This window comes from Ranitomeya variabilis, chromosome 6 (genome assembly GCF_051348905.1).
Source record: "Ranitomeya variabilis isolate aRanVar5 chromosome 6, aRanVar5.hap1, whole genome shotgun sequence".
Lineage (NCBI taxonomy): Eukaryota > Metazoa > Chordata > Amphibia > Anura > Dendrobatidae > Ranitomeya > Ranitomeya variabilis.
The window spans coordinates 101,390,342-101,407,886 of NC_135237.1; the positions used below are offsets into that span (position 1 = coordinate 101,390,342).

General features: G+C 46.1%; 1 protein-coding gene across 4 annotated transcripts in view; it reads right to left on the minus strand.

The window, feature by feature from the left end:
- Positions 1-17,545, minus strand: part of DAZL (deleted in azoospermia like) — a 168,342-nt gene that overhangs the window by 115,691 nt on the left and 35,106 nt on the right. For all 4 annotated transcript variants that reach the window (XM_077268868.1, XM_077268865.1, XM_077268866.1 and 1 more), the window contains exon 2: positions 254-370. In XM_077268868.1, coding sequence (XP_077124983.1) covers positions 254-370 — 117 coding nt within the window. The remainder of the gene's footprint in view (positions 1-253; positions 371-17,545) is intronic.

The following is a 17,545-nucleotide window of genomic DNA, read 5'->3' on the forward strand; positions in this document are numbered from 1 at the left end:
ATGTACATTTTCAGTAGTGATCAGTGCTGTAGAGTCGTAGTCAGGGAAATTGAAGAGTCGGAGGTTTGGATAACCAACTCCACAGCCCTGAGGAACAGCAAGAGACATCCAAAAAAAAAAACACAACTGCTCAGGGTTAGGAAACTGCATTAGAAATAAACATTAGAAATAAAGTGACCAATCAGTTAAAAACAGTTTGATAACTTGACCAAAGATAGGAACTCATCAGAAAAATAAAAGCTACAGCACATACCTTAACGTCGATTCCTCCAACAAAAACAGTGTTTGGAATTACTTTACCCTCAGGCAACACATAACCCTGGTTTGCTGTCTGATTCTCTTCAGGGGAACTTTGGCATCCGGACGAAGACTAAAAATAAAATAAATGTAGGCACAAACTATTACCGCAATGATAGATATACCAATGATTACTATCCTATGTAATGGGTGGGAAATATGTAAGGGTTATTCTCATTTATAATAATAATCTTTAATTTTACACAGCGCTATCTTATTCCACACCGCTTTACAGTTTGCACACATTGTCATCACTGTCCCCAATGAGGCTCACAATCTAAATTCCCTATCAGTATGTCTTTGGAATGTCAGCAGAAACCGGAGAACCGGGAAGAAAACCAAGAAAACACAGGGAGAACATACAAACTCCTTGCAGATGTTGTCCTTGGTGGGATTTGAACCCAGGACTCAAGCGCTGCAAGGCTGCAGTGCTAACCACTGAGCCACCATACTGCCCATAGTGACCACACAACGCCGGGATGCATCATCACTTTATCATCCTTCAAATTAAATGCTCCAATGGTGATTTAGCACTGTGTTTCTTCACCAATATAATTAATCCCTGCACAGAGCTGCCCCAACCACCTGTCTATGCAGGGAACCTCAGCATAGTCCTGTTCATGCAGGAGACTAGGGCTATGCTGCAGTTTTCTGCACAGTCACGTGCATTTACACTAGCCAATTACTGTGATGAATTTCATAGGAACACTTTGTTTCCAGATATTTGGTCGGTGTAAACAAGCTGCTCATCACCCAATAAAGAGCAAAATGATTGTTTGCCGCGTGAAAGGATTGCTTAGAAAAAAACATTAAAACAAGGCATGTGCTGCTGAGAACAGTGGTAGTCAATGTGTGCAATTTATTACTGATCGTTCGGTGCATATTGGAAACGTGGTTGGACTGTAAGCAGGCCATTAAATTACACGAAAATAGCAAAAGTAGTCAATCATCGATCGTTTAATGGCTGCCATCATCCAGTGTAAATGAGTGCTTAGAAGGGCACAAATCACTAAATTAGAGGGATAGCCACAGGATCAGTGTGAGTGACAATGATCAGGAAGCTACTTATTATAAATGCCACATTCTAGTGAAAAGTGACATGCCATCCCCTTTCAGTATTGTGTAATACAGTGGCATGTAAGAGTTTGGTAACCCCTGATCAAAATTACCATTATTGTGAACAGCTTAGAAAGTTGAAAATGAAATGATCTATAAAAGGCCTAAAGTTAAAGATGACACATTTGCTTTTTATTTTAAACAAAAGAAACATACCGTATTTTTTGGACTGTAAGACGCACCAACCATAAGAACCACCTATGTTTTAGAGGAGGAAAAGAAAAAATTGAAGCGGGACTTCCGGGAGGAGGAGCCTGATGATGGCCGCTTCTTAATAGAGCTCCTGGATCGTGGGTCCTATACGAGGTTATATACCCGACATCTACCTAACCTAAATCCAGGATAAGGTCCGGACAAGGGTCGGTAACATTGACCCAGCTCTCCGGCTGCCCCGGAGGCACAAGCAGCGCCGAAGACAAAGCCGCGCATAGTGGAGACTCAGCAGCGGGGTCCCACGACAGTGGAGGAAGAGATAGAGGCGCACCTTCCGCAGGACTAATCAAGCTTACCTGTAAGGCGCTGCACGAGGGTGAGCAGCTCCGGTGGGAACGAGTGAAACTCCCGTCTGGATCGGCGGTAACAGCGGTGCAGGAGAGGGGAAGGAAGGAGGCGGAGTCAGATCGGCGCCATCTTACAGACCCACGTGTTGGGCACTGGAGCGCTGCACCACTCTGCAGACCTATGTGCTGGACATCAGCGTATCCCTCCTAAGTTAATCCAGCAGTGCGGCTCCCCTCAACCCTGTATTACCGCTGATTATTGCTGCACATCAGCTGAAGGCTGATCACTGTTCAGAAAAAGGGGGGATTCCACAAAGAACTTTTGGGCAGCTATTGTGGGGGAGAGGAGACTGAGGTGAAGGAGGCAGCAGATGCTGCATTGATCTATATGACTCTCCAACTTAGCTGCTAGATGTAATCAGCATCTCTCACGATATCACTGACACCCTTACTTAATATAACAGGCACCTATTTCATTATGGATAAATATGGCCAAAAACGTCAAATCTGGCAGAAGCTCTACACGCCACCAGGCAGGCGCATCTCCAACGCCACAAACTTCTGAAGTTAATAGTGAAAACACACAATTCATTGCAGAAGCTATCATAGATCGGTTGACGCCTGTAATTGACAACCGTCTGGCAGCCTTTCAGACCTCCCTAGACACGATTGTGTCACAAGTTAATGCCCATGGAACGCGTATAGCAGAAGCAGAACAAAGAATTTCAGACTTAGAGGACTCCACTAAAGGTACCGTCACACTCAGCGATGCTGCGGCGATATAGACAACGAGCCGACCTAAACTAGATCGCTGGAGCGTCGCTGTTTAGGTCGCTGTAGAGACGACAAACACAGCAACTCCAGAACGATGCAGGAGCGATCCAGTGACGTAACAGCGACTCACTTCTCGTTCTCGCTGGTTGTTAGCTCCATGTCAAACATTGCTGGCGTCGTTGCTTTTGATGTCAAACATGACGATACACACCGACCTGGCGACGAAATAAAGTTCTGGACTTCTAGCTCCGACCAGCGATGGCACAGCGGGATCCAGATCGCTGCTGCGTGTCAAACACAACGAGATCGCTATCCAGGACGCTGCAACGTCACGGATTGTTGTCGTTCTCGTTGCAAAGTTGCTGAGTGTGACGGTACCTTTAGGCTCTTAAAGACAAACTGGTCAATAAAGAAAAGGACATTTCAGATCTCTTGGATAAGGTAGATGATCTAGAAAATAGATCTCGCCGCAACAATTTGAGACTCACAGGCATTCCAGAATCTGTCCCCTCCTCAGAATTGATTAAATTAACATCAGAATGGCTACCAAAATCTCTCGGCATCTCACCAACATCAGGGGCAATAGCCATAGAGAGCCCACAGGCTGGGACCTTTGAGGGGAGGTGACGGAGGCAGACCAAGACCGGTCATCTTTAGAGTCCTCGATTTTCAGGATAAAACCCGCATCCTATCAGCTTACAGGAAACAACGATCCCTGTTATATGACAATCATAAATTACTTTTGTTCCAGGACTATTCAGCTGCCATGGCAGCCAAACGCAAAGCTTTCAACCCTGCCTATAAAATCCTTGTTGATAAAAACATTCGTTTTAGTTTGCAGTATCCTTCAACTTTGCGATTCAGCTTGGCGGGGAAAAACTGGGCCTTTAATGACCCAGAAAGAGCTCTGGAGTTTCTCCGTGGGGACTTCCAGACACCTGTTAACTCCAGCGCTACTTGAAAGAAAAGAACTGCCTCAATTCTTTCATCTTCAGTGATGTCGAGTTTATGTTATTATCCTTTTGCCTAATGAGTGGCATGTTTTTCTCTTGTATGATGTTCATTTTGCAGTTGAGCTTACTTGTTATAGTTATTAAAGTTAACTGGGAAGGGGGGAAGGGGAGGGGTCTCTGTGTGCGCAACCATTTTGTTTCTGAAACGAGGGGTCTTACACTTACTCGCTGGGATGAGTGCGGATCTCATTTAAAGCTTTCACATATTGGACAAATGTTTAATAGTATGGGTGTGGGTTGATGACGTGTCAAGATATTGTTAAAGATACCACAATCTGTTCTTTACAGTGGTGCTCGTGGAATGTAAACGGGCTGAATTCTCCGATTACGAGGAAAAAGCGACTTTAACGAGGTGGCTGATGCCTCCATGGATAGATCCAGTTCGAAGGTTACCCATAGGTTGGCACAAGGAAATAGCATTCAATCACTTTCGAAACATCTAGATTTGGTGGACATATGGAGACTGCAACACCCTCTTGAGAGAGACTACTCCCATTACTCCCACGTACATAACTCTCACGCTAGGATCGACTGTTGGCTTTTACATTCATCACTACTCCCCTTAAAGGGAACCTATCACCCCGTTTTTTAAAGATTAGATAAAAATAGTGTGAAATAGGGGCAGAGCTGGGCTTTACATTAGTGCCTCTTTGGTGCCTTTACACCCCCGTTAGGCTGCCGAAATACCTTAGTGAAGTGTCCGTTTTGACCTGTCACTCAAACTGGTCAGGTCGGATGGGCGTGGTCTGCCCCTATTTCACACTATTTTTATCTAATCTTTAAAAAACGGGGTGATAGGTTCCCTTTAATAATTCAAACGGATATACAAAACATCCATATTTCAGACCATGCTCCAGTGACATTTAATTCTAGATTGACGTCCCCAATACATCAGGAGAGGAGGTGGCGTTTCCCCTCCTACCTCTATCAATCAGATGATTTTAAGAAATATTTGCAAATGTCGTGGGAGGTTTATAAAGAGGATAACCGCATTCATTGGAATGACATGCATTTGTTTTGGATGGCGTCAAAAGCTGTATTAAGGGGTCAGATTATCTCCTGTCAGTCATAAAAGAAAAGATCTAATGAAAAGAACCGTAGATACACAAAAGTCACTGACCCAGGCCTACAAGGCTTTCAAGTCAAATAACACTCCACTAACGAGAACACAATTTTTGGAGGCTAGAGAGGGCGGATGCTCTGGCACATGAAACGGCCATGTTGAATCTAGATTATCAGAAACACAAATATTACAAATGGGGCAATAAACCGGGAAGGGTACTGGCATCACTTACACGGCCGTATAGGAAGATGACAAAGATACACAAAATACAACATCGTAGCGGCCACCAGGTAACTAATGACGAAGAGATAGTAAACGAATTTAGACTATTTTTTAGCAAATCGTATAAATTAGAACCAAAGGTAGGAGAGGAGAATGGGAGATTCCTCAAGGGTCACTTAGCACCAGCACTAGCTGAGGATGAGAGAGAGGCAATCAACGCTCCCATATCTGCCTCAGAAATCTTACAGGTCATTAACAAACTTAAAATCTCCAAGGCACCGGGCCCGGACGGGTTCAGTAATGAACATTATAAAATTCTGGGACCCCATTTGGTACCTCACCTTTGTGAATTATACAATGATATGGTTAGGGGTGGCCATCTTCCTGACCGGTTCAACGAGGCGGTTGTCATTGTCCTCCCAAAGCCGGGCAAGGATCACATGAAAGTTGAAGGGTATAGACCAATATCCCTACTTAACTCCGACTTCAAAATCTTTACAAAAATTTTGGCTGACAGACTCCAAAGAATTATCCCTAACTTAATCTCACCACAACAAACTGGGTTCATACACGGGAAATCCATTACTTATAACATTAGAACAGCTCTGGGAGCTATCTTATTGCAGAGCACATAAACATATGAAAACTATCGTGGTCAGCTTAGACGCCGATAAAGCGTTCGATAGGGTAGCATGGGATTATTTACACGACTTGCTAGCATTTCGAAATTTTGGCCCTTGGTTCTGTGAAGTTGTTAAAACAATTTATAAAAACCCGATGTCTAGATTATCCGTGAATAACATTTTATCTAAACCATTTGAAATTCAACGTGGAACTCGTCAAGGATGTCTTTTGTCCCCTCTGCTGTTTAATTTGGCATTGGACCCACTCCTGAGAACATTGCAGAGTGAGGCGATTTTTGAGGGGGTAAAAGTGGGAACTGATTTTATAAAAATCTCAGCCTTTGCAGACGACATCCTTTTATTTATCGCCAATCCAGCCCAGGCAATTCCGGCTATCATGAAAATTCTAAAGGGTTTCGGCCTGTGCTCGGGCTTTAAAGTCAATTATGGTAAATCCGAGGCCTTGGCAGTTTTTAGAACTGGAAGGCTGCATGATCCACTGTTTCAATTTCACTGGAGCCAAGAATCTATTAAATACTTAGGAATACGGCTAACAGCGGATATGTCTAATTTGTACAGAGTCAACTATAAACCACTGATATCTTCAATAATTAATCTCCTTCACTCATGGAAATATTTTACATTGTCATTTTCAGGCAGATGTCATTTAATCAAGATGATAGTTTTTCCTAAACTGCTATATGCCTTTCAGACTCTGCCTCTTCTACTGTCTAAAACCGATCTTAGCTTACTAAATTCAAGTTTCCGGAAATTTATTTGGGGTGTTGGAGGTAGGACGCGCATTGGCCTTGTAAAGCTGCAGGCGACAAGGGCAGAAGGTGGAATTAATTTTCCCGATATAGGTAGGTATAACCTAGCTGCTAACTTTAGATTTGCTATTGATTGGATAAGGTGTATCTCTCATTTTGCTAATGTGAGCCTAAAACAACAAATGTGTCCACATATCTCGCTGTCGGCATTACTGCATTTAAGGGGAGAAGAGGTCCCGGCGGAAATACAAGAATACCCAACATTGTGGCAAACAATGTTGACTTGGAGGCGTTGTAGGGGGCTTTGTGGGTTGAGCGCTGGGTTTTCCCCTTTTCAGCCATTTCTTGGGAATCCAGGATTTTTAGGGGGTGATGCTCCATCATTCTATAATCAACTGGCGACTCAGGGATGCAGGCAGGCAATAGATTTGCTAGACCTTAATTTTTCAGTGTTTTCTTTTGAAACTGCTTCGCTCCGTTTCCCATTATTTGCAAATAACCCTTTTCTATTTCTTCAAGCGCGCAGTTTAGTACAAAAATGCCTGTCTACCGGGGGGGACGGGGGAGGGGAAAATCAATTTGGATGGTTTTATTAGAAACGCAAGAAGATCCCAACCGGCATCTATAAGTAATATTTATTCAGTAATACGTAGAAGGTGGTCATGGGAAGGAAAGTCCACAGAAGCAGCAAAATGGTCAAAGGATCTCACAGGCTTTCAAGTGGGAGACTTTCTTGATGCTACCACAACACAAAGGAAATTTATATCATATAGTAGCTACACTGACATGGCCCTCTTAATTTTACATAGAGCCTATGTCACACCTTACTTGCAGGTTAGGAGGTCTCCCTCAAATGTATACTTGTGCTCTAAACGCAAATCAAGCAACACTGATATTTACTATCATCTGTGGAGTTGTTCAAGAATTCAGGAGCTTTGGGGGTACCATACATAATGAGTTACAGAGGTTGTGTGGGATTAGCTTCACGCTTACACCACAATGGGCCATCTTTAATATTATAGAGCAGAGGTCCCCAACCGCCGGTCCGCGGACCAGGACCGGGCCATTGGGGTTTTTCAGCCGGTCCGCGGCGCCGCTGACAGCTACCGTATATACTCGAGTATAAGCCGAGATTTTTGGGCTGAAAGTGCCCCCTCGGCTTATACTCGAGTCACGGTCGGCGGGTGAGGTTGAGAGGGCGCCGAGGCATACTTACCTAGTCCCGGCGATCCTGACGCTCCCCCTGCCCGTCCCACGGTCTCCGGGTGCAGCAGCTCTTCCCCTGTACAGCGGTCACGTGGGACCGCTGATTAGAGAAATGAATAGGCTGCTCCACCTCCATAGGGGCGGAACCGCATAATTCATTTCTCTAATCAGCGGTGCCGGTGACCGCTGACAGAGGAAGAGGCTGCGGCACCGAAGACCAGCTGTCCGGGAGAAGGAGCGGGACGCCGGGAGCAGGTAAGTATGTCATATTCACCTGTCCTCGTTCCACACGCCGGGCGCTGTCTCCATCTTCCCGGCGTCTCTCCTCACTGACTGTTCAGGTCAGAGGGCGCGATGATGCATATAGTGTGCGCGCCGCCCTCTGCCTGATCAGTCAGTGCGGAGAGACGACGGGACGTGAGGAGCTGCAAGCAAGACAGGTGAGTATGTGGTTTATTATTTTTATTGCAGCAGCAGCACAGCTATGGGGCAATAATAAACGGTGCAGAGCACTATATGGCACAGCTATGGGGCAATAATGGTGCAGAGCACTGTATGGCACAGCTATGGGGCAATAATGGTGCAGAGCACTGTATGGCACAGCTATGGGGCAATAATAAACGGTGCAGAGCACTATATGGCACAGCTATGGGGCAATAATGGTGCAGAGCACTGTATGGCACAGCTATGGGGCAATAATGGTGCAGAGCACTATATGGCACAGCTATGGGGCAATAATGGTGCAGAGCACTGTATGGCACAGCTATGGGGCAATAATGGTGCAGAGCACTGTATGGCACAGCTATGGGGCAATTATGAACGGTGCAGAGCACTATATGGCACAGCTATGGGGCAATAATGGTGCAGAGCACTATATGGCACAGCTATGGGGCAATAATGGTGCAGAGCACTATATGGCACAGCTATGGGGCAATAATGGTGCAGAGCACTGTATGGCACAGCTATGGGGCAATAATGGTGCAGAGCACTGTATGGCACAGCTATGGGGCAATAATGGTGCAGAGCACTATATGGCACAGCTATGGGGCAATAATGGTGCAGAGCACTGTATGGCACAGCTATGGGGCAATAATGGTGCAGAGCACTATGGCACAGCTATGGGGCAATAATGGTGCAGAGCACTGTATGGCACAGCTATGGGGCAATAATAGTGCAGAGGACTATATGGCACAGCTATGGGGCAATAATGGTGCAGAGCACTGTATGGCACAGCTATGGGGCAATAATGGTGCAGAGCACTATATGGCACAGCTATGGGGCAATAATGGTGCAGAGCACTATATGGCACAGCTATGGGGCAATAATGGTGCAGAGCACTATATGGCACAGCTATGGGGCAATAATGGTGCAGAGCACTATATGGCACAGCTATGGGGCAATAATGGTGCAGAGCACGATATGGCACAGCTATGGGGCAATAATGGTGCAGAGCACTGTATGGCACAGCTATGGGGCAATTATGAACGGTGCAGAGCACTATATGGCACAGCTATGGGGCAATTATGAACGGTGCAGAGCACTATATGGCACAGCTATGGGGCAGTAATAAACGGTGCAGAGCACTATATGGCACAGCTATGGGGCAATAATGGTGCAGAGCACCAGGGAAACAAGCATGGTGCTCCCACTCATTCTGAACCTATGGTAAGTTGAATCACATTCTCATTATAAATGTCATAATTATATGATAAGTATGCACTAAGCTCCATCCCTCCATAACCCCACCCCCATATCACCAAAGCCCCGCCCCTGCCCCACCCCCACCGGGCCATGGAAAACTGGTCTTGCTTAAAGCCGGTCCCTGGTGCAAAAAAGGTTGGGGACCTCTGTTATAGAGGATGCACATCATAAATGGCCCAAACATATCAAGGCAACTCTAACGATTTGGGCTTCGGCAACTAGGAAAAGCATAATGCAGCATTGGCTAAATCCTGCTGTCCCATCATTATCTCTTATACACACAAAGATTATGTTTTTGTTTAAAATGGAGTGGATGGAGGCCCAGACCAATAAGGAAAGGTTATCAAGTAAATTTTTGACTACGTGGTCTCTCTCTTTATTCCTTCGCTTCCTTTAGAAACTAGAGAAAAGCTACGTACCCAATTTGAATATACTCAATGGTATTTGCTACAACGGATAGGAGGTCGTTCACCAATTCCATAATACAATTGTTGAAGGTGTGCACACAGAGATTATGGGGAGGGGTCGGGGTGGGATGCAGGTTGGGGAATTGTTATTACTATATGTCTGTTTTGTTAACCGATGAAAATTTAATAAACAGAATTTAAAAAAAAAAAATAAAAATTGAAGCAAAAAATGTGGTGAATTCTGTACTATTATTCCCTATCCTGGTATATACAGTTCTGGCAAAAATTAAGAGACCACTGCAAAATGTTAAGTTTGTCTGATTTTCCTCTTTATAGGTATATTTTAGAGTAAAATGTAAATTGTTCTTTTATTCTATAAACTACTTCGCAGGTTAATCTTTGCGAAGGACGTATAAATCAGACGCATACAAGGTTATCCTGGAAAAACAGTTGATCCTTCTGCTCATGCAATGTTCCCCAACTCTGCGGACTGTTTTTCCAGCAGGACAATGCACTATGCCACACAGCTAGGTAAATCAAGGTGTGGATGAAGGACCACCACATCAAAACACTGTCATGGGCAGCCCAATCTCCAGACCTGAACTCCATTGAAAACCTCTGGAATGTAATCAAGAGGAAGATGGATAGTGACAAGCCATCAAACAAAGAAGAACTGCTTACATTTTTGTACCAGCAGTGGCATAAGGTCACCCAAAAGCAGCGAGAAAGACTGGTGGAAAGCATGCCAAGACGCATGAAAACTGATTAAAAACCATGGTTATACCACAAAAAATTGATTTCTAAACTCTTCCCGAGTTAAAACATTAGTATTGTTTCTAAATGATTATGAACCTCTTTTTTTTTTTTTTCATTTTCTGAGGTTTGCAAGCAATGTATTTTTTCGTTATGTGACTATTTCTCATTTTCAGAAAATAAATACAAAATTTATTGCTTGGAACTTTGGAGACATGTCAGTAGTTTATAGAATAAAAGAACAATTTATATTTTACTCAGAAATATACATATAAAGAGAAAAATCAGACAAACTGAACATTTTGCAGTGATCTCTTAATTTTTGCCAGAGCTGTATATTGCCCCCTCATCCCTATCCTGGTATGCATGGCCCCCTCATCCCTAACTGGGCATGCATGGCCCCCTCATCCCTATCCTGGTATGCATGTTCCCCTCATCCCTGTCCTGGTATGCATGACCCCCTCATCCCTATCCTGGTATGCATGGCCCCCTCATCCCATTCTGGTATACATGGCCCTCCTCATCCCTATCCTATCCTGGTATGCAAAACACCCATCCCCCATCTTGGAATGTATGGCACCCTCATCCCTATCCTGGTATGCATGACCCCCCCTCATCCCTATCCTGGTATGCATGTTCCCCTCATCCCTATCCTGGTATGCATGACCCCCTCATCCCTATCCTGGTATGCATGACCCCCTCATCCCTATCCTGGTATGCATGACCCCCTCATCCCTATCCTGGTATGCATGACCCCCTCATCCCTATCCTGGTATGCATGACCCCCTCATCCCTATCCTGGTATGCATGACCCCCCTCATCCCTATCCTTGTATGCATGACCCCCTCATCCCTATCCCGGTATGCATGACCCCCTCATCCCTATCCCGGTATGCATGGCCCCCTCATCCCATTCTGGTATACATGGCCCTCCTCATCCCTATCCTATCCTGGTATGCATGACACCCAACCCCCTCCTTGGAATGTATGGCACCCTCATCTCTATCCTGGTATGCATGGCCCTTTCATCCCTATCCTGGTATGCATGACCCCCTCATCCCTATCCTGGTATGCATGACCCCCTCATCCCTATCCTGGTATGCATGACCCCCCTCATCCCTATCCTTGTATGCATGACCCCCTCATCCCTATCCCGGTATGCATGACCCCCTCATCCCTATCCCGGTATGCATGGCCCCCTCATCCCATTCTGGTATACATGGCCCTCCTCATCCCTATCCTATCCTGGTATGCATGACACCCAACCCCCTCCTTGGAATGTATGGCACCCTCATCTCTATCCTGGTATGCATGGCCCTTTCATCCCTATCCTGGTACGGTGTGGGCCTCTCAACGTAATCCTGGTATGCATGGCCCCCTCATCCCTATCCTGGTATGCATGTTCCCCTCATCCCTATCCTGGTATGCATGTTCCCCTCATCCCTATCCTGGTATGCATGTTCCCCTCATCCCTATCCTGGTATGCATGTTCCCCTCATCCCTATCCTGGTATGCATGTTCCCCTCATCCCTATCCTGGTATGCATGTTCCCCTCATCCCTATCCTGGTATGCATGTTCCCCTCATCCCTATCCTGGTATGCATGTTCCCCTCATCCCTATCCTGGTATGCATGTTCCCCTCATCCCTATCCTGGTAAGCATGTTCCCCACATCCCTATCCTGGTATGCATGTTCCCCTCATCCCTATCCTGGTATGCATGTTCCCCTCATCCCTATCCTGGTATGCATGTTCCCCTCATCCCTATACTGGTATGCATGATCCCCTTATCCCTATCCTGGTATGCATGTTCCCCTCATCCCTATCCTGGTATGCATGTTCCCCTCATCCCTATCCTGGTATGCATGACCCCCCCCCCCCCCCCCTCATCCCTATCCTGGTATGCATGGCCCCCTCATCCCATTCTGGTATACATGGCCCTCCTCATCCCTATCCTATCCTAGTATGCATGACACCCATCCCCCATCTTGGAATGTATGGCGCCCTCATCTCTATCCTGGTATGGTGTGGGCCTCTCAATGTAATCCTGGTATGCATGGTACCCCTCATCCCTATCCTGGTATGCATGGCACCCATCCTGAAAAGCATGGCCCCCTCATCCCAATACTGGTAATGAATGGCCCCATCCCTATCCTGGTATGCATTGACCCCCCTCAGAAAAACATTAAAAAAAACTAACCGTTCTACTTCCCTTCCCTGCGCTCCCTCACAGCATCCTATTCTGATGCCGGCAACCGATTTATTCTTTTAAGTAACACATGGCAGGGACGTCATGTGCTGCTTACAAGAGGACAGCTGCCAGAAAACTCACTGTTCCCCACGTCGAGACTATGGGAGTGTGGAGCAGTGAATATTCATTGAACTTTAATAGCAAGCACAGTAACCTCCACCGCTGGCTTCCTGCAGTGGCTGGGCTCTCAAGTGTGCCTGCTACTTAAGGGAATGAATATTCACTGCTCTCCACTCCCATGGGCGTGGAGAACAGTGAATATTCATTTTCTTTACTAGCTGGCACAAGTGATCGCCCGGCAGCTGCAGGAAGTCTGCGTCTGCGACTATTGTGCCCGCTATTAAAGATCAATGAATATTCATTACTCTCCACCTCCCATGGGCATGGAGAGAAGTGAATATTCATTTCTCTTTAGCAGGCATTAACCGCAGCAGCCGGCTCCTACCTCCTGTGACCCGTTGCCGCTCCCCCACCTCCCCATCCACAGAAAGTACATCTGGACTATAAGACGCACTCCCCATTTTCTTCCAAATTTTTGGAAGAAAAAAGTGCGTCTTATAGTCCGAAAAACGGTAATTAGTTCTTACCGGTAATTGTATTTCCAGGAATCCACCTGACCGCACCATTGGAGGACGTCCTTCTTATCCGCAGTGGGACAGGAACCACAAGCAGGTAAAAGGACCCTCCCCACTCCACCCACCAGTGATTTTCTAAGTACCACATCTGGATGGATGCAAAAAAGAGAGTTTATTTACAATTACACACCAATGTTACATCACATTAGTCAGTAGTAAAAGTTTGCAGTGGGAGGGAACTAGTTGTGCTGTCAGGTGGATTCCTGGAAATACAATTACCGGTAAGAACTAATTACCGTTTTCCAGTCCACCACCTGACAGCACCATTGGAGAAATACCAAAGGCTGTTAACTAGGGTGGGACTACTGCATGTAAGACTTTCCTACCAAAGGCTAATTGGTCTGATACGACATCTAATTTATAGTGTCTAGCAAAGGTAGAAAGACTAGTCCAAGTCGCCGCCCTACAGATTTGCTCAGCTGAGGCTCCCCCCTTCTCTGCCCATGATGTAGAAATGGCTCGTGTTGAGTGGGCCCTATGAGTGTCCGGGGGATCTTTCCCTTGGTTTGTATATGCTAGGCTAATCATGTTTTTAATCCACCTAGCAATGGTTGATTTTGCTGCTTTACAACCCCTATTTGGACCACCGTATTGTATAAATAAGGCTACGTTCACATTTGCGTTGTGCGCCGCAGCGTCGGCGCCGCAGCGCACAACGCAAACAAAAACGCGGCAAAACGCACGCTAAAACGCTGCGTTTTGCGCCGCATGCGTCTTTTGACCGAAAGTTGGACGCAAAAAAAATGCAACTTGAAGCGTTTCTTGCGTCCAACGCTTGCGGCCATGCGGCGCAAAACGCAGCACAACGCATGTCCATGCGCCCCCATGTTAAATATAGGGGCGCATGACGCATGCGGCGCCGCTGCGGCGCCCGACGCTGCGGCGCTGACCGCAAATGTGAACGTAGCCTAAGTTAGTGTACTGTCTCCAGCTTTCTGCCGCCCCCAGGTATTTTAGAACAGTCTCCCTAACGTCAAGGTTATGGTAGACCCCCTCTTTTGCGTTTTTAGGGTGTTGGCAGAAAGGAAGGATTATCTCCTGATTTATATTGGTAGATGATACTACCTTTGGGGAGGAAAGCTGGGTTAGGTTTGAAGACTATTCTGTCGTCAAAGATTTGAAGATATGGGTTCTGGATAGAAAGAGCCTGCATCTCTCCCAGCCTTTTAGCCGATGTGATGGCAATTAGGAAGGCAGTTTTAAAGGAGAGATTGGCTATGTCCATCTCTTCCGACAGTAAGTAAGGGGTTTTACCTGGTTGATCCTGCCTCCTTACCGCCCCGCGCAGTCGACCATGCTGACAAAGGCCTTCCTGAAGGCCGGCGCCGCCGCTGGCGTCCTCCGGTCCGATGCTCGCCGCGACCGGAAGTGACGCGGCCGCGTGTCCTGGAGCCGGCAGCGGCTGCCGCACAGAGAGCCCTCGCCGAAAATGGCTGCGGCCGCATGCGGGAACAGCCGCCGCTCCAGCATACAGCGCCCGGACCGAGAGCCCCAGCATGGAGAAACGGACCTTGGCCCCAGGAGCAGCGCTACACTGGGGGAGGCTGAGGGACCCCCCATCGCAGGTATCAGCCGCAGATATCTTGCGGCGGGGAAGGGAAAGGCTGGGCCCCCCGATCCCCACCATCTGCACAGCACCGTCGGAGGCTACGTCTTGCAGTTCCTATCCGCAGTGGGACAGGAAAAACACTGGTGGGTGGAGTGGGGAGGGTCCTTTTAACTGCTTGTCGTTCCTGTCCCACTGCGGATAAGAAGGACGTCCTCCAATGGTGCTGTCAGGTGGACTGGAAAATACTGTATAAGTAGTTTTTTTACATTTTCAAAATTACTAAAAGCAAAATGACCTGCTGCAAAAGTTTCGGCACCCGTGGACATTTATTTATGTGCTCTGATAACTTTCAGCAAGATTTCAGACCTTAATTAACCTGTTAGAGCTAATGCATTAGTAGTTAGCATCTCTCCCTTTTGAAATTATCACAGCTTGTAAATGCTTTTTGCAGCCAGCTAAGAGTCTTTCAATTCTTGTTTGAGGGATTTCCATCCATTCTTCCAGTTCTGTGATATTCCTGGGACATCTTGCATGCACTGCTAATTTAAGGTCTAGCCACATTTTCAATGATGTTCAGATTAGGGGGCTGTGAGGGCCATTGTAAAACCTTTAGCTTGTGCCTTTTGATGTAATCTATGAGTTGTAATGTGTGTTTAGGATCATTATCCGCTTGTAGAAGCCATCCTCTTTTCAACTTCAGCTTTTCTAGATTATGTTATGCTTGCATATGAATTTGTTGAAATTTCATTGAATCCATTCTTCCCTCCACACCTGAAATGTTCCCCTGGCCATAGGCTGCAACACAATCCCAAAACACGATTGATCCACCCGCATGCCTAACAGTTGGCGAGATGTTCTTTTTTTCTGAAATTCTGTGCCCAGCTTCGTTGACCTCCACTATTTTCCTTTTCAGAGTGCTAAGCATTAACCCCCTTCACGCCCTAGCCTGTGTGAGAGAAAAGCATTAAGTTACTTACCGGTAAGGGCGTTTTTCAGAGGCTCATGACAGCACCACGAGAGGGGATCCGCCCTACAGGAACAGGAAACCTACAGATACAAAAAGGGCGGCACCTCTCCCACGCATCAGTTGTATTTCAGAGCTTGAGAAGACTACCACGGTTAATGGCACAAATATATAAACAATATATACAATTATATACAAAACATCGTTTTTTAACTGTAATTTAATTAACACAAGTGAATCCTTATAATAAGGAGTGCAGCCGCCACAAGAAAGGGAGGGAACTAAGGGTGCCGTCATGGGCCTCAGAAAAATGCGGTTACCGGTAAGTACCGTAACTTAATGCTTTAGTCGGACTCCCATGACAGCACCACGAGAGAATTACAGAGATGTAAGCTACCTTAGGGAGGGACTATAGCCTGCATTACCCTTAACCCGAAGGGGAGATCTGAGGAGTTCCCCAAGTCCAACCGATAGTGTTTAAAAAAGGTGGAAAGAGATGACCATGTGGCCGCCTTACATATCTGGTCGACTGACACTCCAGATCTTTCTGCCCAGGATGATGCCATGGAATGCGCCCTCAGATTCTGCGGAGCCGGACCCCCACCTGCTGTATAAGCTAGAGAGATAGCCTCCCTAATCCATTTGGCTAGCGTGCATTTTGATCATCTAAGCCCTTTCCTAGAACCTTGGAAGGACAAAAATAATGCATTACTCTTTTTCCAAGGATTAGTAGCCGAGATATATTCTAGTAGGCATCTTCTAACGTCTAACGTACTATAGCATCTTAATCGAGGCTGACTCCAGGGTTCAAACGGGCCACTGTCAAAGTTGAAAGGACTAGGTTGAGATCCCATGGCATGATTCTATTCTTGTGTATTGGCCTAGCTCTCCCAGCTGCCTTAATAAATCTAGAAATCCAATAGATATTGGCAATATTACGGGAAAACTGGGCCGCCAGGGCTGAGACCTGTAGTTTTAGTGTACTCATGGAAAGACCTAATTCCAAACCCTCCTGAAGAAATTCTAGAATCTGTCGCAACGAAACACCCCCCCCCCCCCCGACCCCTTCGACACTAAACTCAGAAGAGGCTAAGAATCGCCTCCAGGTTCTAGCGTAGATTTTTGTTGTGATCTGTCTTCTACTCCTCAGAAGGGTGTCTAAATTTGGGGAGAAGCCTCTATTCATCAACAATGACCTCTCAAACTCCATGCCGTCAAATGAAGTCTCGTCACTTGTGGATGGTTGATCGGCCCATGGCAGAGCAGATCCAGAAGTACCCAGGGATCGCATACCGACAGCCCTGAGCCATGCGAACCAGGTCCTCCTGGGCCAAAAAGGGGAGATTACACTATGTTCCAAATTATTATGCAAATTACATTTTTCTCAGATTTTCCTAAAAGGTCGGTGCAAATGACAGTCAGTCTAATAAAAGTCATCACCCGTTAGAATATACATCGAATTTTATTGGAGAAACCTCCCAATGATAACAGTATAATCTCCAAAATGAATAAAAACTCAAAATGCACTGTTCCAAATTATTAGGCACAGTAGAATTTCTAAACATTTGATACGTTTTAAAGAACTGAAAATGCTCATTTGTGGAATTTGCAGCATTATGAGGTCACATTCACTGAACAAAAATGCTATTTAACTCCAAAACATCCTAACAGGCCAAGTTACATGTTAACATAGGAACCCTTCTT